The sequence below is a fragment of the Oryctolagus cuniculus genome, chromosome 16, assembly GCF_051225735.1.
Source record: "Oryctolagus cuniculus isolate XC-2025 breed Fujian yellow rabbit chromosome 16, ASM5122573v1, whole genome shotgun sequence".
Lineage (NCBI taxonomy): Eukaryota > Metazoa > Chordata > Mammalia > Lagomorpha > Leporidae > Oryctolagus > Oryctolagus cuniculus.
In genome coordinates, this window is record NC_142882.1 from 12,514,376 (window position 1) to 12,534,959 (window position 20,584).

The following is a 20,584-nucleotide window of genomic DNA, read 5'->3' on the forward strand; positions in this document are numbered from 1 at the left end:
CATGGATTGGAAGAATCAATATCATCAAAATGTCCATTATCCCAAAAGCAATTTACAGGTTCAATGCAATGCCAATCAAAATACCAAAGTCATTCTTCACAGACCCAGAAAAAATGATGCTGAAATTCATATGGAGAATCAGGAGACCGTGAATAGCTAAAGCAATCCTTTACAATAAAAACAAAGCCGGAGTATTCACAATTCCAATATTCAAGACATACTACAGGGCAGTTATTATCAAAACAGCCTGGTACTGGTTCAAAAACAGATGGACAGATCAATGGAAACACTGGAAATCAATCCAAACATCTATAACCAACTCATATTCAACAAAGGAGCTAAAACCAACCCCCTGGAACAGGGACAGCCTCTTCAACAAATGGTGCAGTGAAAACTGGATGTCAACATGTTGAAGTATGAAACAAGACCCCTATCATCATACACCATATACAAAAATCCACTCACCATGGATCAAAGATCTAGATATATGCCATAACACCATGAAATTAATTGAGAGCATAGGGGAAACCCTTCAAGACATTGGAACAGGCAAAGAATTCTTGAGAAAACACCAGAGGCACAGGTAGTCAAAGCTAAAATAGCCAAATGGGATTACCTCAAATTGAGAAGTTTCTTTACAGCAAAAGAAATAGTCAGGAAAGTGAAGAAGCAACCAACACAATGGGAGAAATTATTTGCAAACTACATGACTGGTAAAGAATTAACAACTAAACTCTATAAAATAATCAAGAAACTCCACAACAACCAACCCAATATAAAGATGGGCCAAGGACCTTAACAGACATTTTTCAAAAGAGGAAATCCAAATGGCCAACAGACTCATGAAAACAACAAAAAGAGTACTTTTGATCATTTTTTCTTCCCAGTCTTTGTAATGAGCTGTGTTAGGATATTCTAAACATTGCACTATACTCTGAGAAACATTATTCTATGATATGTCATTATAGAATCTGTATTGAAAATGTTACATGGAGCTAAACTCACTCCCTAGAATAAGTCTCATCAACAAATGCAGACATTTGGATTTCCACATGCAGAGATTTTAAATCAGACTGCTACCTCATGCCCTATACAAATATCAACTCATAATTTATCAAGGATCTAAACCTAAAACCTGAAACCATCAAATTACAAGAGGCAAACATTGGGGAAACACTACAAGTCATTTCCCTGGCAAGAATTTCTTGGATAAAATCCAAGAGGTAAAGGCAATAAAGGCAAGAATATACATTAAGCTAAGTAACTTCTCATCAGCAAAAGACACACTCATCTAAGTGAAGACACTACTTACAAAATGGGAGAAAATATTTGCAAAACATGGTTCCAATAAAGTATTAATCTCCAGATGTATAAGGAATTCAAGAAACTTAACAACAACATAACCAATAATCTAGTGAAGAAATGAACTAAGGATATGAACAGGGATTTTTTCACAGGATGAAATACAAATGCCCAAGAGAAACATGAAAAGATGTTCATGATCACTAACCATCAGGGAAGCACCAATAAGAACTAACGTGGGATTTCACTTCACCCCACTTTGAATGAATATTATCCAAAATTTGAAAAATAGCAAATTCTGCTGAGGATCAGGAAAAAAAGGTACCCCAATACAATGTTGATGGGAAGGATTATAAGCCAGTACAAACATAATGGAAGACAATAGAGGAACTCCTCAGAAAACCAATATTGGTTCTACAACATGGCCTAGTTGTCTCAGACCTGGGAATGTATCCAAATGAATTGAAATCAGCACAAGAAAGAGTCTCCTGCACTCCCAACTTTATAGAAGCTCAATGCATAACACATAAGATGTAGAATCATTTAGAGGTCCATCAACTGATGGCTGGGAGAAGGAATTGGTGAGATACTTATATATATATATAAAATATCATATTATATCATCTCACATATATGAATATTACACAGTCATAATTAAGAATGAAATCTTGACATTTAAAACTGGAGGTCATCACAGTAAATTGCATAAGCTAGAGGTACAAAAATATTATGTTTCCTCTCATTTGTGTTAGTTAATATATGAGTATAAAATTGTGTGGACTTTAGATAATTTCCTATGTAATTATAAGTAGTGCTTCGCTAAATCAAATCATAGGCTGGCGCCATGGCTCAATAGGCTAATCCTGCACCTAGCGGCGCCAGCACACAGGGTTCTAGTCCCAGTTGGGGTGCCAGACTCTGTCCCGGTTGCCCCCCTTCCAGGCCAGCTCTCTGCTGTGGCCCGGGAGTGCAGTGGAGGATGGCCCAAGTGCTTGGGCCCTGCACCCCATTGGAGACCAGGATAAGCACCTGGCTCCTGCCTTCGGATCAGCGTTGTGCACCACCCACGGCAGCCATTGGAGGGTGAACCAATGGCAAAGGAAGACCTTTCTCTCTGTCTCTCTCTCTCTCTAACTGTCCACTCTACCTGTAAAAAAAATAAAAACATAAATCAAATCATATTATTGACAATATGTTCCTCTTTCACACATTAAAAAAATTAAGTGGTTGCTACTGAGGACTCTTGCAGTACTAGTAATGCTATGTGATTAATATGGGTGTTGGTTGTAGTATGATAAGATGACAAAAAACTCTTTTATCTGTAGACTTATGTGCATTTCTTAGCATATAGACCATTTTAAAATTATTTTTAACATGTTGCATAGCAGAAAATATATTTAAAATGTTCCATAGCAGATAACAAATTCTCCACACATAGATAACAATTACAGATGTATCTATGCCCAGTATGTTGTGAAAGAACCCACTTTCCATCACACCTGATCATGCCATTCTCAACATGAAAACATGGTCATGTGGTACTGCAATAAAAATACCTGAGGATGTGAACAGATGTTCAATAAATGTCCTGTTCTGGGAGATGTTTACCTGCCATGGAAAAATCCTTGGTTGAGTTGCATCTCCTGGAGATCCCTTTTCTATTTGCTCTGAAAGCATCTTATGGAGGGCATGGGCCACTGCATACACAGCATTGTAGATGAAATAGCTGGAGTCAGATATGGTCAGCATGTCAATGCGTCCTGGGAAAAACTCAAAGGAAGCATTTGGTGGGCAGACTCCAATTGTTCCACAAAGTGACCCAGGAGGTAAGCAGTGAAAAGCATGAAGCCATAGTTGACTAAGGAAGAAATCTTCTGGGTAGTGGGAAGGGTCCACTGTCTTGACAAAGTGGTTGAGGTCAGGGATTTCTTCCTTGTGGTATGAAAATGAGAAGCCTCCATGGAAAGAGTGCAGCATGTGGTCTGTCTCCTTCACAACTATCTCCCACTTTGCAGCCATGATCCACACCTTCCCCAGGGTTAAATAGTATTTGCTTAGAAATTCCATGGTATAGAGACTCCTTACATCACCATATAGAATATGCACATTTGCAGATGAAATTCGAAGCCCTGCTAGGAAGGATATTTCAGTTTTTTCATATCTTGACTTAGTGTCTGGGAGCTTTATTATATTGGCCAAGCAGAGACCTTTCTTTACCATCTCAGTTTGAATATCCTGTAGGAACTTCTCTCCTTTCATATCATTAGATACAAAGATCACCACCCAAATCCAGCCAAAATGTAGTAGCAAGGAGAGCATTCCACAGGCCAGAGAGCTGTCACTAGTGGCCATCTGATAGAGTGATGGAAACTTGTCTCTCTCACTTAGCATGGGATCAAAAGGGCCATATGTGATCTGAATGGAAAGAAAACCGCTGTGATTTGACTTTTGTGGGTTTTGAGTTTTCTGTCTTGGGAAGTGATTTAAAAAATGTCCTATGAAGAAATATCATGTGTAGGCATAAGAAAATTCTATCACTTGGGATCAGAGTAACTGTGCTTCAATGCCTGTTGCTTTTAGGAGAAGAAATGTACATCTTCATTCATAGCATGAAAGATAATGTGTAAGATACCCACGTTCTTCATGTATACTTAGGAAGAAGAAGGCATGTATTTTGGATTCAGAATCACCAGGACATTGGTCTTTCCCACCTCTCACCTCATGAGACATGTGGAGAACAGCTCCCACTGCAACTGGTGTTGTGTGTTTCCTCAGGGACAAATATTTTGTGTGGGTTGATCTCCTGATACTTTGAATTTCATTTGTTTTCAAGCATATCCTAAATTGTCTTGAAAAATATATTCACCTATCATCTCTGAGTATACATAAAATTGCTTTTCAGACCACAATCCTCCTAAGCTATTGCAGTCTGAGCTTGATGGTAATGTGTGCAGATTGCTACCTATTTGTAGTGGGTCTCCATTCAGAATCCTGGAAATGTGAATACAGGCCCTGGGAAGCAGCTTGATTGGTTACGTGATTGGTTTCCTAACACCTACTTGTAAGATTTGGATTGATTACTTTCACCATGGCCAGTGAGCACCAGCACTATGGTGGCTATTTTGTGATTATACTGTGAATGGGTGCACACTGTCTGCCTGTATTTGTTTCTTATTCTGTCAAACACTAAGATCTAAATCTCTTAGTTGCACATGGAAGTGAACTGGGAGTCCTGTGAAGGAATCTGCTGAATGTGAGGAAGTCAGGATTTGGCCTAGGGAGAGGGTAAAATCTCATCTAAGTGTAACTCAGCCCCAAACACTCCTTGATGATCTTTGGGACTGTCATGGACCTCAATGGGTTCCAAATGGAAAGTCTGGGCCCAGGTCTTGATATACCCATGTCTAACATTGAGTCATCCTAGGATATCTCTGCGCTGTGGGTATTTCCTGTCAATAGTCAGCAGTCAACTTTCTCAGCAGGTGGGGATGGATACATTGGGCCTAGACAGTGATCTCTCTCACAATCTAAGGAATTCCCCAGAATCTGTTTCAAATCGTGGTGCTATATGTGCAGTTGTGTTCCACATGACCTTTGCTTCAAATTGGACATGTCTGGTGGGAGATGGCAGAATTCCTCACCAGAATTCACAACATATTTACCTGTGGGGTTTTGTACAGCTCCAACATTGTTCCAATTTCAGCTGAAAATGCTGGTGTGGTTCCAGCAATTATGGCCACCGTCTTGCCTTGTGTCTGGCAGGTGTAGTTAGGGATGAAATGAATGTTTCCAGTCAGCCAGTGCAGAGTGCTCCTCAGGGTGAAGTGACCACTGGTAACAGAATTGTAGAGTTGGAAACCGAGGGTCAGGTTGGGGAGGAGCTGGGGGTCCTTATTGATCTCCTGGATAGCAAAGAGGAAGGCCAGCACGTATTGGTAGTTCTTCCACAGCCACCTAAAGATAGGAGCAACATCGGGGAGAAGGGTGAGACTATGGAATTCAGAGCAACAACACAGCCGTGCCCTGAGGCAGCAATGGTCATACTCAGGCTTCCACTCAGTGGTGCCTCAGCTCTGGCACATGGAGGAAGTGTGAGTGAGGTTCCAAGGGCTCTAGAAGATTTTGGAATGACCCTCAGATTCCTCTGAAGCAAACTGTGTCCATGATCACACTCACCTTCCCTAGTCCTTCAGGAAAGACTTGATGTGTCCCAACATGGGATTTCACTTCTACTTAGGGATGGAACCCAAGAGGAAGCATCTCTGTTTTCAGTACCCTCTGAAATAGTTGAACACCATCTGACTTGTCAGTGATTTTAGCGTTTGGAAGCATCTCTAATCTATTCACCATAGGGATTTTCATGAGCCCTTTCTGTAATTTTCTGTTATAATATACAAATACTAACAGAAGTATTTTCATTCAGTTATGTTTGTCTTGAAAATGAGCATTTCATTCAGAATTTCAAATTGTCAGAATACTTACAATGTTTATTTTAATTCACTCTTTTCCTCATGCACAAAGTTCCATTTTATCTATTTCTCTATCTATATGCTACTGAAGTCTGTTTAGTTCTTAGATTTACTTATTTGAATGGCAAATTAATAGCATTAATTGAAATGTTTCTTGCTTTTAATCATTCTGCTTAAATGCAATTATTTATTTCATGAAGGGCTTTATTTTTCAGTGCTTGGTTTCTTGTAACTCTTGCTGTCAGTTGAAAGCTGAGAAGTTTGCTTCTTTTTCCCCCAAATACATGCCTGCCCGGTATTAAGTTCTGGACCGTGTACAAAGTTGATAAAAATCCTATAGAGATCATAAGCATTAGCGCTAGATATGTGTATTCATGACTGACATCTCACTCAAAACCCAAATTTTTTCAGTGTTCTTAACTCATCTTTCAAGTGTATGCAATAAGCTGCAGTGATAATAAAATAGAGATCTCTCCAAACTATTACTGTGATTCCTATAACCTTGAAACAAATTTAAAATATAAGAAATGTTTTTAATTAGATTCCACTTAGTGATCTCGATGATATTATTTCACAAATCATGGAACTTAAAGCAGTTTAGAATGGTGATTTGACACAGGATCCATGTTTTGAAATATGGCCTTGTTTCATAAAAAATGTGCAAAAGTACTTGTGTGTGAAATATTTTTTAAACTTGGAAGATTTTTAAAAATTTGATGATAAAGCAAGATTGATTTTAGAATATGATGTCTAGAGGCAGAACAAGTCTATGATTGCTTCATTGATCAATTTTGCCAAATATTCAGTTTATAGATAACACCAATGGTAAAGTTTATATATCAGAAGATTGAAAAACATATATTCTTAGTAAATACATTTAAAGTAATTACATTTCATCTACAAAGATGCTGGACACTTGCTGGTGGGGGAACAAGCATTTTATAAACCTTTAACTTTATCATAATAAGAATTTTGTTTTGTGGTAGTAATATCCTTAATTAGCAGATGAAGAACATAAGGCTTGATGTCATCAACAGAGAGAAGGCACAGTCAGAACTTTATCTCCTGTCTGTAAACAGTTCTCATACTCCTTCCAGTATCTACAGTGACCATGTAAATGACCTTCCAAACTGGTACACTTTTAATAATAAGATAGGGTGATATTAATGAATACACAAGGATTATTGGCATAAATAGGCTGTAGGAAGCAAACCAGGATGTGTGATCATTCTAGATAAAACAAATCGGTCTCACATGTAGACATCCACTGATTTCATGATGCATACTGCAACCATGTATAGCGTGTTTAGTTTGTCACATGAAAGGTACTTGGTAAATTATTTGATGAATAACCAATATTTTGTTCAGTATATCCTAACATTCATAAGGTTTGGGTTTTCCAAGTTGTGAGATATAAATCATATGAAATAAGTTATATAAAAAAAGACTGAATAGAATTTTGATAAAAAAGAAAAACATGTATTCTTAATAGTTACATCAATAATTTACATCAATATTTTACATCAATAATAAGTAAGCACAAGTATCTTGATACCAAATGTAGACCTAGCTATTAAGATATTATGAGAAGGGGGCCGGCAGTGTGGCATACCCCGTAAAGCTGCCGCCTGCAATGCTGGCATCCCATATGGTTGCCAGTTCAGGTCCTGGCTGCTCCACTTCCAATCCAGGTCTCTGTTATGGCCTGGGAAAGCAGTAGATAGCCCAAGTGCTTGGGCCTCTGCACCAGTGTAGGAGACTCCAAGGAGGCTGCTGGCTCCTGGCTTCAGATTGGCACAGCTCTGGCCATTGCAGCCAACTGGGGAATGAACCAATAGATGGAAGACCTCTCTCTGCCTCTCCTCTCTCTGTGTAACTCTGACTTTCAAATAAATAAATAAATCTTTAAAAAATAGTATGAGAAAAGTATGCTACAGGTTGATAAAAGCCACAAAATGGATAAAACATGGAAACATTGTGCAGTGAAAGGTGCCAGTCAATGGATGATAACAAATCAATTTCTATGCAGTCTCCACAACAGGCATCTATGCTTGTGGCATGGGCTCCTCCTGAGCAAAAGAGATTCTCAAAGTTCCCATACAGAATACCATAGATTAAAGAGTAAAGATTTATTTTCAGGAGCAGGTTCCCAAAAGACTTCTATTGAGTAGATTGCAAGTGTTGATGTATGGGAGGCAGTGTGTATGTCAGGTGGTGGATCTCAGACACAAACAGCTTCTCTACCAGGCACATTTGTTAGCAATGACACCTAGAGTGAGTGCCTTAGATATAACACTGTCCTCAGGCCATTCTCTGTTCCATGGGTTTTGGATGGGGCAGGCAGGGGTGGGGATGGGGATATGGGCTGGAGTTCCATTTGTCTCATTAATTTCAAGATTCTAGGAGTCTGTTCAGGATATCAGATGAATACAAAATATATCCATCTCTCTCTCCTCCCATGAAGGAGTAGAGAAAAAAGTAAAATGGAAAGGGAAGGAACACCAGCCTTCATTGATCTGCATTCCTGAAACTTCTGTGTACATTTTTTAGAATTCTTAAGAAGATTAACCAATACAAACACACACAAACTTGCAATCTGAACCACAGTTAACACATAACTCAATGTTGGACTTACCAGTTTACTGTCATTTTATCCTTTGGCCTGGATAAAAAAGATAACTGGACCATGTCTGATTCTGGTTCCAGGAAGTAAAGGGGGAAAAACCCACCCAGTACCAGGTCTCCGTCTCTAGACACTTGACCTCATGGAATTATCACAGTTCCAGGGAGGTATGTCCTGTGAACTGTATAAAGGATTCAGGAGTAGGTTGAGAAAAATCACAGTAAAGAACATGTCAACTCAACCCAACATAAAGTTAAAGTCTCTGTTGATATTAGGAAAAAATTCTTTTGGATTATATCTTCTGTCTCAGCCCCCTGCAGGGAGAATAGATCTCTATATAGGCACAGCTGGTCCCAGTATTGCTGTATGCCCTCAACCTATAAACAGTGTGTGCTAGTCTACTGAGTCACACAGGGACACAGCTAGAATCACAAGGAAGACATTTCAAAGGGAGTCACAGGGCTGAGGCCTTGCCTTAATGTTCCTAAGATCAGATGAGCTCTGACTTCTATATATTTTCATTGCTAAACTTCTGTCCCATCCCAGAAATCATGGCATCACCTGAGGCTATGCACCTGCCGCTCTCCTTTATGGGAAAAACAGCTTTGGAAAAACATGCTTTGGACTCTATTTTGTCCCTGGAGCATTGTGGGATATAGCTCTGTAAACCTGTGTGCATAGGGGCCAAGCATTGTTAGGTTAGTCGCCTGTTTTTGGGATTTGGTAATTGTAGAAAAATTAGTGTTGGAATTAAAAAAATTAAAAAATTAAAAAAAAAACACAATCGGTTTCACTATTTCACATGATTCTTCATAGAGAAGACCAAAGGTCAAATTCACCACTGATGACCCTACGTGTATCATAGAAAGTTTCTTCATGGCTGTGTCTAATGTCTCTCCCAGGCCTGCAGTATTCAAATGGAGAAATGGGCTTCATGATTTGCCAATGAGTATGCATATCCAGAGAAGGGCAGAAGTTCATCCCCACACCAACTCCTCCACAAAACTGATCCACTTACACATCTTCTTGTGTAATCTGCTTGAGTCCATAGTGCATCAAAATACAGTAATGATTCTCACCATATATGATTAAGCATTTCAGAATGTGTACAGGAAAATATGTAGCATCTATGTGTTTGTGTGTGTGCCTCTGTCTGCTTAATTTGCTTTTTTCTTCATGTTCCTATCATTCTCTCCACTGCTGATACCAACTTCCACGTCTAATAGACACTGGCTGAGGACATGTGTGAGAAACTTCATATTTTATGCATACATGTGAAGTGAGAATTAAATGCATATTTCAAAGTTTCACATTTCAACTCCTCTCACTTCCCTCTGTTTCTAATTCATCTCATGAAGCCACACTTTCTTGAATGCAGTAGGCTGTTCTATCATCTCTTCATTGGTGACCAAGGCTTGGTCATGTGCACTCTTTCAGGGAAACTCTCCAATTTTAGCCAACAACCCAAGACCCAGAGGAAAATCCACACACTGTGGATATCATCGTGTTCCAAATGGTGCCTTGGTCATGGAATGATATGTCATCCCAGCACTGTTTGCAAATTGGATTTCCATTGGAAGTCACTGAAGCTGTAGGACAGGCATAATTGGAAAGAGAGAGCAGTGCAATGAGTGGTGAGAGGTGCATGTGTACTCAAAAGTCCTTATTTTTCCTCAACCTCCCTATTCTCAAGGTTTCTTTTTGGTTGAAGTTGAAGTGTAGTTTTTTTTTTTTTTTTTTTTTTTTTTTTTTTTTTTTTTTTTTTTTTTTGTATATTTGAGGCCACCATTTCATGAGTTTAAATTGTGAGAAATTGATTGTTCATGCACCCTTGCAACAAACTGGGAATTGTTTTAACTCAATCAAGAAAAGTGTATGGGCCAGCGCTGCGGCTCAATAGGCTAATCCTCTGCCTGCGGTGCCAGCACCCCGGGTTCTAGTCCCAGTCAGGGTGTGGGATTCTGTGCTGGTTGCTCCTCTTCCAGTCCAGCTCTCTGTTGTGGCCTGGGAGGGAAGTGGAGGATGGCCAGGTCCTTGGGCCCTGCACCTGCATGGGAGACCAGGGAAAGCACCTGGCTCCTGGCTTCGGATCAGTGCAGTCCGCAGGCCTCAGCAGCCATTGCGGGGTGAACCAACGGAAAAGGAAGACCTTTCTCTCTGTCTCTCTTTCTCTCTCACTGTCTACTCTTCCTGTCCAAAGAAAAAAGTGTATGAAGTAATTGCAAGGGTGGTTAGGGTATGAGCTGTTGTAGAGTCCATTCCACAAAGCTTTGGTTGCAACTTTATGGAAGCTAATTTAGTACTTCAATAACATAAGCAAAACATGGATGGATATATTAATATTAATTTGTGTAGCTCACACAAGTGTGAACATACAGGATTAGGTTTTTTAAAATAATTTCATTTTAGTTCAGAATTGAAATTCAAGATGTTTTTTGTTCAACAATTACAAATAAATCCAGGGATTTTTTTCAGATTTCACCATTTCTGTTTATAGACACCTTGTATTACCTGGTAGGCTCAAACTTACAAAAATGTAAAAATGCAATTTTATGTATACATGTCATATTATATAGATTATTTTCTGTCTCTATCATTGGACTATTTATTGAGTGTGATTTTCTTTGATATTATGGGAATCTGGGTATGACCAAAAAGAAAACTTCCAAATCTTCTGACTATATTGAAATTATCTATACTGTGAATTAACCCTTTTCTTCTGGATCACATGATGCCTGATGTAGGATATATTAGGAATATATCATTGGAATCCTTTGACAAATTCACTTCTTTTCTAAGGACTAAATAAGAACACAGAGTATTTGAAATAATATTATTATAAGTGCAAATAGACATTAGATGGTGAAATAAACTTTCTGAAGTTAAATTTTACATCTGGGTATTTGCGTTTTCCCTAGACTTTAATTCACTTAATTAATTATATAATAATTATATAATAATATGTATATTATATATTATATTATAATGTATATATTATATAGAATACATAATATATATTATATTAATTATATAATATATATAATATATATTATATTAATTCAATAGAAGCATATATAATCTATAGAAGCATTGATCTTCTATAGAACTTTCTTTAAGATATTATTATATAAATATATTTATTATTTATTATTTATACAATATATAAATATATAAATATTATCATATAATTATTATATATTATATTAATATCAATGTATTAATTAATGCATTATATAATTAATGTGATATTAATATAATATATAATTATATAATATATTATTATATTATTATATAAATATGTAAATAATTATATAAATATATAAATATAATAATAAATTAATTATATATAAATAAAATTAAATATATTTCTTTTTTTTTTCTTTTTTTTTTTTTTTTTATCTTTTATTTAATGAATATAAATTTCCAAAGTACGACTCATGGGTTACAATGGCTTCCCCCCCCATACCGTCCCTCCCACCAACAACCCTCCCCTTTCCCACTCCCTCTCCCCTTCCATTCACATCAAGATTCATTTTCGATTATCTTAATATACAGAAGATCAGCTTAGTATACCTTAAGTAAGTATTTCAACAGTTTGCTCCCACACAGAAACATAAAGTGAAAAATAATAGATGATTTTTTTAAAATGATGATGAAATCAGATCAGACCTATTGTCATGTTTAATCCCAGTGAGAGTCAAGTTGGGAATTGAAAATTTCTTTCTTTTTTTTTTTTTTTTTTTTTTTTTTTTTTTTTTTTTTTTACAGAAGATCAGTTTAGTGTACATTAAGTAAAGATTTCAGTCGTTTGCACCCCCATAGAAACACAAAGTGAAATATACTGTTTGAGTACTCGTTATAGCATTAAGCCTCAGTGTACAGCACGTTAAGGACCGAGATCCTACATGAGGAGTAAGTGCACAGTGACTCCTGTTGTTGACTTTACCAATTGACACTCCTGTTTATGGCATCAGTAATCTCCCTATGCACCAGTTATGAGTTTCCAAGGCTATGGAAGCCTCTTGAGTTCTCCGACTCTTATCTTGTTTAGACACGGTCATAGTCAAAGTGGAGGTTCTCTCCTCCCTTCAGAGAAAGGCACCTCCCTCTTTGAAGACCTGTTCTTTCCACTGGGATCTCACTCACAGAGATCTTTTTTCCAGAGTGTCTTGGCTTTCCATGCCTGAAATACTCTCATGGGCTTTTCAGCCAGATCCGAGTGCCTTTAGGGCTGATTCTGAGGCCAGAGTGCTATTTAGGACATCCGCCATTCTATGAGTCTGCTGAGTATCTCACTTCCCATGTTGGATCACTCTCCCCTTTATTTATTCTATCGGTTGGTGTTAGCAGATACTAGACTTGTTTATGTGCTCCCTTTGACTCTTAGTCCTTTCATTATGATCAATTGTGAACTGAAATTGATCACTTGGAGTAGTGAGATGGCATTGGCACATGCCACCTTGATGGGATTGAATTGGAATCCCCTGGTATGTTTCCAACTCTACCAATTGGGGCAAGTCAGCCCGAGCATGTCCCAAATTATACATCTCTTCCCTCTCTTATTCCCACTCTTATGTTTAACAGGGATCACATTTCGGCTAATTTTCAACACTTAAGAATAACTGTGTGATAATTACAGAATTAAACCAGTCATATTAAGTAGAACAGACAAAAAAAAATACTATGAGGGATAATGTATTAAGTTGTCCATTAGCAGTCAGAGCTATGCTGATCAAGTCACCATTTCTCATAGTGTCCATTTCACTTCAGGAGGTTTCCTTTTTGGTGTTGAGTCAGTTGTCACCGATCAGGGAGAACATATGGTATTTGTCCCTTTGGGACTGGCTTACTTCACTCAGCATGATGTGTTCCAGATTCCTCCATTTTGTTGCAAATGACTGGATTTCGTTGTTTCTTACTGCGGTATAGTACTCTAAAGAATACATATCCCATAATTTCTTTATCCAGTCTACCGTTGATGGGCATTTAGGTTGGTTCCAGGTCTTGGCTATTGTGAATTGTGCTGCAATAAACATTAGGGTGCAGACCGCTTTTTTGTTTATCAATTTAAACTCCTTTGGGTAAATTCCAAGGAGTGGGATGGCTGGGTCGAATGGTAGGGTTATATTCAGGTTTCTGAGGAATCTCCAGACTGATTTCCATAGTGGCTTGACCAGTTTGCATTCCCACCAACAGTGGGTTAGTGTCCCTTTTTCCCCACATCCTCGCCAGCATCTGTTGTTGGTAGATTTCTGTATGTGAGCCATTCTAACCGGGGTGAGGTGAAACCTCATTGTGGTTTTGATTTGCATTTCCCTGATTGCTAGTGACCTTGAACATTTTTTCATGTGCCTGTTGGCCATTTGGATTTCCTCTTTTGAAAAATGTCTATTGAAGTCCTTGGCCCATCTCTTAAGTGGGTTGTTGGTTTTGTTTTTGTGGAGTTTCTTGATCTCTTTGTAGATTCTGGTTATTAACCCTTTATCTGTTGCATAGTTTGCAAATATTTTTTCCCATTCTGTCGGTTGTCTCTTCACTCTCCTGACTGTTTCTTTTGCAGTACAGAAACTTCTCAATTTGATGCAATCCCAATAGTTGATTTTGGCTTTGACTGTCTGTGCCTCCCGGGTCTTTTCCAGAAATTCTTTGCCTGTGCCAATATCTTGAAGGGTTTCTCCAATGTTCTCTAATAACTTAATGGTGTCAGGACGAAGATTTAGGTCTTTAATCCACGTTGAGTGGATTTTTGTGTAAGGTGTAAGGTAGGGGTCTTGCTTCATGATTCTGCACGTGGAAATCCAGTTTTCCCAGCACCATTTATTGAATATACTGTCCTTGCTCCAGGAATTAGTTTTAGATCCTTGATCAAATATAAGTTGGCTGTAGATGTTTGGATTGATTTCTGGTGTTTCAATTCTGTTCCATTGGTCTATCCATCTGTTTCTGTACCAGTACCATGCTGTTTTGATTACAACTGCCCTGTAGTATGTCCTGAAGTCTGGTATTGTGATGCCTCCGGCTTTGTTTTTGTTGTACAAGATTGCTTTAGCTATTCGAGGTCTCTTGTGCCTCCATATGAATTTCAGCATCATTTTTTCTAGATCTGAGAAGAAGGTCTTTGGTATCTTGATTGGGATTGCATTGAATCTATAAATTGCTTTTGGGAGAATGGACATTTTGATGATGTTGATTCTTCCAATCCATGAGCATGGAAGATTTTTCCATTTTTTGGTATCCTCTTCTATTTCTTTCTTTAAGGTTTTGTAATTTTCATCGTAGAGATCTTTAACGTCCTTGGTTAAGTTTATTCCAAGGTATTTGATTGTTTTTGTAGCTATTGTGAATGGGATTGACCTTAGCAGCTCTTTCTCAGTCATGGCATTGCTTGTGTATACAAAGGCTGTTGATTTTTGTGCATTGATTTTATATCCTGCCACTTTGCCAAACTCCTCTATGAGTTCCAATAGTCTCTTAGTAGAGTTCTTTGGATCCTCTAAGTACAGAATCATATCGTCTGCAAAGAGGGATAGTTTGACTTCTTCCTTCTTGATTTGTATTCCTTTGATTTCTTTTTCTTGTCTGATGGCTCTGGCTAAAACTTCCAGAACTATGTTAAATAGCAGTGGTGAGAGTGCGCATCCCTGCCTGGTGCCAGATTTCAGTGGAAATGCTTCCAACTTTTCCCCATTCAATAGGATGCTGGCTGTGGGTTTTTTATAAATTGCTTTGATTATATTGAGGAATGTTCCTTCTATACCCAATTTGCTTAGAGTTTTCATCATGAAAGGGTGTTGAATTTTATCAAATGCTTTCTCTGCATCAATTGAGATAATCATATGGTTTTTCTTCTGCAGTCTGTTAATGTGGTGAATCACATTGATTGATTTGCGAATGTTGAACCATCCCTGCATATATATAATTATATATAAATAAATATAAATAAAATTAAATATATTTCTTAAATATATTCTACACATAAGCGATGGATTCAAATAATAAAGGTATAAATTTCATAAAAATCCATCTATAACTCCTGGAAAAAAAGGCATCCAGATATTGTAGTGATATTGCTTTCAAGATGAGCATGAGCATGTCTTCTACAAATATGCACAGACTACATGGTGATGTGAAGAGTCTTGTCATTGTACACATTGTGGAAAAGTGCTTCTGCACATTGGGAAGATGTAGATCGTGGCAGCACCGTGGGGCATTGTTGTGGGTGAGGCAGTCCCCATGCTGTTCTACATCATTGTGAGCACAGATAAGATCACATTTCACATGCCCAGTGCTTTAGGAAGAGTGACTCCCCACTCATAGCATGAAAGAAAAAATGCACCATCACCGAGGCTGTGTATGCTTTACAATTCCGACTGAGGAAGACATGAACATTGCATGTAGCATCATCAGGACAGTGGTCTTTCCCTTATTTTCTCCTCTTGTTTTTGGGGAGCACAACCCCCTCTCTCAGCAACTACTGTTATATGTTCACTCCGTGACTAATGTAAATCTTTACTGCATTAATGTCTTACAACTTTGGGGTTCATGTGTCACCACAGCATAACCTGAGTTACCTTTTGAAAAACAATCAATTTCTAGCCCAGAACCCTCCAAAGCTACTGTATTCTGTGTTTGGCAGTTATATGTCCTGACTGTGGCATGTTTGAAATGGTTCTTCCATTAAGAATCTCTGAGATGCTAATGCAGACCATTGGAGTCAGCAGAAATGGCCCATGTAGTTGGATTCCTAACACCTATATTGGAGACTTCTATTGAGTGCCTGGCTCTTGGTTTCTTACCAGAGCCAGATGGACTTCTGCCATTGATGTGTGCTTTTAGTGAGAAAACAGCAGATAGGAGCTCTCTGTCTTTCTCTCCCTGTTTCTCTGCCTCTCAAACAAAACAGTAAGAGGTTGTAATGGGAATGTTCACTGGGTGTGCTTTGATGAAATCTGCTTTTGTGGAAGAGATTGTGGCAGGCTTGGGCTTGGGCAGATGAGTGTGTGAATTCCAGTGTAACTGTAACTGAGCCTTAAATGCTCTTTGGAGAATCTTCAGGACTAGCACGGCCCTCAGCTTCATCTGAAGTGGAAACCAGATGTCCAGGTCTTTACCTCTACACATCGAACAACCCTTGGTCCCTGGATGCCTTCTAAGAGAGTCTTGTCTTAGGACAAGACATTTTTGTGTGCTGTAAATATTGCTTATGAACCACAGTTCTGTGATTAGTCAATAGCCAATATTCACAGAAGGTGCAAATAGGTATATTATCCCAGACAGGAATAAGAATGGGGTCTCTCAGGTTGCACTGCTTCCTACCTGTATTACTTCTTCCACTTGTCAATATTCTCAGAATCCAGCCAACTCTCTGGGATATGTTTTATGCCATGGTAGGATACCCATCCTTGGCTTCTACATTTCCCTTTCATCAGATGCAAGAGAATGGTGTGGGTGGAGATTCACATATGGCTCTTTAGAATTAGGAATCCATTTGCCGTTGGGGTTTTTAGAGTTCCAACATGTTCTGGTCTAGGCAGAAAATGCTGACAGGGTTCCAGCAACGACAGCAAGTGCTTTGTATTGTGTATGGCAGTTATAGTTAGGGGGAGTAAATGCTCTTTGTAAAGAAAATGCAAAACATTCCTAAGGATGAATTGGTCCATGACAAAGGTATTGAGATTTGGAATCACATGGATAGATTGGGGCGGTATTGGCGCTCCTTATTGATCTCCTGGATGGCAAAATAAAAGGCCAACATGTTTGGGCAGTTCTTCCCTAACCACCTAAATGAAGTAGCAGATTTAGAGAGAAGGGTGATAGCCTGTCTTTCAGTGCAGTTTCACAGCCAAATCCTGAGGTAGCCAAGTCTGGATTCAGGGTGTTAGTGATGCTTCAGGGTCCCTGGAGGATCGTGGAATGTCCCTCTGACTTCTCGGAGGCAAACTGTGTCTGTGCACCACTTCATATTCATGAGCCCTGTGGGAAAGCTTTGGTAGACTCCCATGTGATAGGTCATTTTTGCGTAAGAACAGAAACCAAGGTTCATCTCTGTTTCCTGTAAGTTCTGGAATAGTTTGAATAGAACCTTGTTTGCCACTTGTTCATATATGTGAGAGTATTATCATCTCTGACCATATTCACCAGTGTGATTTTCCCAGCCTTTTTGATAACTTTCTACTCTTGCATATCAACTCTTGTCAAATAGGTTTATTAAGTTAGATTTTCAGTGAAACAAATGCATCCAATTCAGGACTTCTGGTATCAGAGAATTTACAGTGTTTACTTTGCTTCTATTGATTGATTTCCTGGATACTGAATTTACCTTTGTCTTTTCACATTTGGCAATTGAACGTTCTCTGTATTTTCCCATATTCCCTGCCTGAAAATATGAGTTCTTGGAATTTAACATGGGTTTATGTTATTGTGAATAAGAAAACAGTTGTTCTGTTTTCTCACAATGAGTTGTTTTGCTCAGCTTTCCTTGGAATTCTGGACTTTACCTTATTTCCTACATTTTATCCACAATTTGAATGTCAGGAAAATTGTTACTTGTTAATTATATGGGAAGAAATATATTTATCCAATCATTTCTTCAGTTGGAATACATTATTTTTTAGTTTTCAATATTGAATTAACTAATAAAGTGCCATTTCAGTTTTGTTCCTTCATATGAAGTATTTTCAGTTTCAAGTTTGCAGTGTTTCATCTTTAGTATAAAGGTACTTTTCTATTTTGTCACACTGTGTTGTATGTATTATCTTTACACATGAATTTAAAATTTTCTCCTGTGGTCTAAAAGGTGTTGCTTTCCCATACACCCCTGACTAAAATTGGATTTCTGATCACAGAGAGTACTCACCTGTGGGACACTAATAGATCTGGTACAAAAATTACTTTGCGGATGTCTTCTATTGAGTCATTTTATGTATTTTTTAGACAAGTTTTATTTAATAAATATAAATTTCCAAAGTACAACTTTTGGATTATAGTGGTTTTTCCACCATAACCACCCTCCCACTCACAAACCATCCCATCTCCTACTCCCTCTCCCATCACATTCTTCATTAAGATTTATTTTATTTTATTTTATTGACAGGGAGAGTTAATGAGAGAGAGAGAGAGAGAGGTCTCCGTTTTCCGTTGGTTCACCCCCCAAATGGCTGGCATGCTGTGCCAATCTGAAGCCAGGAGCCAGGTGCTTCCTGCTGGTCTCCCATGTGGGTGCAAGGCCCAAGCACTTGGGCCATCCTCCACTGCCTTCGTGGGCCACAGCAGAGAGCTGGACTGGGAAAGAAGGAATCAGGACAGAACTGCCGCCCCAACCAGGACTAGACCCCGGGGTGCCAGCGCCACAGGTGGAGGATTAGCCTAGTGAGTCACAGCACTGGCCCAGATTCATTTTAAATTATTTTTATATACAGAAGATCAGCTTAGTATATACTACATAAAGATTTCAACAGTTTGCACCCACACAGGCACACAAAATACAAAGTACTATTTTAGTACTAGTTTTACCATTAATTCTCGTAGTACAACACATTAAGGACAGAAATTCTACATGGGGAGCAAGTGCACAGTGACTCCTGTTGTTGATTTAGCAATTGGCACTCTTATTTATGACGTGAGTGATCACCCAAGGCTCTTGTCGTGAGCTGCCAAGGCAATGGAAGCCTCTTGAGTTCAAAAACCCTGACCTTATTTAGACAAGGCCATAATCAAAGTGGAAGTTCTCTCCTCCCTTCAGAGAAAGGTACCTTCTTCTTTGATGGCTCGTTCTTTTCACTGGAATCTCACTCACAGAAATCTTTCATTTTGGGTCATTTTTTTCCAAGGTGTCTTGGCTTTTCATGCCTGAGAAACTCTCCTGGGCTTTTTAAACAGATCTGAATGAGTTAAGGGCTGATTCTGAGGCCAGAGTGCTGTTTAGAGCATTTGCCATTATATGAGTTTGCTGTGTATCCTGTTTCCCATGTTGGATCATATCTATTAAGTTTTGTACTATGACAAAGTTAGTAGAAAACTTGAAGACTGATGAATATATACTTGTAAAATTCCCATCTTATTATAAGCAACTGGAAATATACTAATGCAAAAAGTCTGAGTAAATGTTATGAGAAAAGTGTATTTCACACTGATACAGGGTATAACCTGTGTAAAACATGAAAATATTGGGCAGGGAATGAAGCTCATCACAAAGGGTGACAAAGTGAAATAGAGATTCTTGTCTTCCCATAAGAACTGAATGTCAGACATAAGATGGAACTGTGATAAGCAAGGCAGCAACATTGAATGAGGTAGTGCACGCATCAGAATAGATAGGCACCTCTCTAGACAGATCTGGACACTGGAAGTCATGGTCCTGTGTTCCAACAGTCTCTTCCAGGCCGAGGCCCCCAGAACTGTATCAGGGGATGTGCTTATGGGGTAGGCACAAAAATCTTGGTGCTTGTCCTCTGCCTTTGAAAGGCCTGGGAGCAAATGGAAAAGTCTATGGAAAGCAAAACAAGGGTGAGGACTTCAGATTTCATGATCTTCTTTCCTCCTATACATTTCAGAATTGCCAATAGGGACAGAACATGCGCAGGCACAAACATACACTGACATACAGTCACAGTCGTACCTAACACATACACACAACCTTGAGCTTACAAGATTTCTGGCTTGAACATAAGAGTCTGGTTGTGTCTCTTTCTGTAGACTTTCTCTGTGGACATTTAGTTTGGCAGCTACTGACATATTTTCCAGTGAAGTGTGCAAGGGAAGCAGAAGTAGGCAGAGAAAAATCAGAGATGATGGCATGTCACAATCTCCCCAACATAGAGTCAGAGACCAGAGTCTCAGCTGAAATGGGGATAACATGGGGTAGATGCTACCTGCAGCCCACCCTCTACAGGGATAACTGATCTCTGTGTAGGGCACAGCCAAATCCCAGGATTTCTGTGTCCTCAGCCTATAGAATATGCATGACAGTCTAGTGAACCAGCCAAAAACACAGCTAAAAGACAAAGAGAGACATTACTAAGTCACAGTACTGAGACCTTGCCTTTTTGTCACTGTGGTCAGAACAGGTCTGACCTCTTGGTCATTTTATTGCTTTCTCCCTCTCTGTCCCAGGAACTCATGGAAGCACCCTGCCATGATGCTCTGCACCTATCACCTGCATTTTGTTGAAAAAACTGTTTGGAAAAATATA

At 38.7% G+C, this 20,584-nt stretch overlaps 1 protein-coding gene across 1 annotated transcript in view; it reads right to left on the reverse strand.

The window, feature by feature from the left end:
- The window catches only part of LOC149121486 (vomeronasal type-2 receptor 116-like), a 37,509-nt gene extending 17,382 nt beyond the window's left edge, over nucleotides 1–20,127 (reverse strand). The window contains exons 1-4 of the mRNA XM_089315534.1: nucleotides 20,012–20,127; nucleotides 4,965–5,256; nucleotides 3,388–3,717; nucleotides 2,989–3,048 (exon numbers count right to left, since the gene is read on the reverse strand). Of these exons, the coding sequence (XP_089171660.1) occupies nucleotides 2,989–3,048; nucleotides 3,388–3,717; nucleotides 4,965–5,256; nucleotides 20,012–20,127 (798 nt within the window). The remainder of the gene's footprint in view (nucleotides 1–2,988; nucleotides 3,049–3,387; nucleotides 3,718–4,964; nucleotides 5,257–20,011) is intronic.
- Between the last annotated feature and the right edge of the window lie 457 nt (nucleotides 20,128–20,584).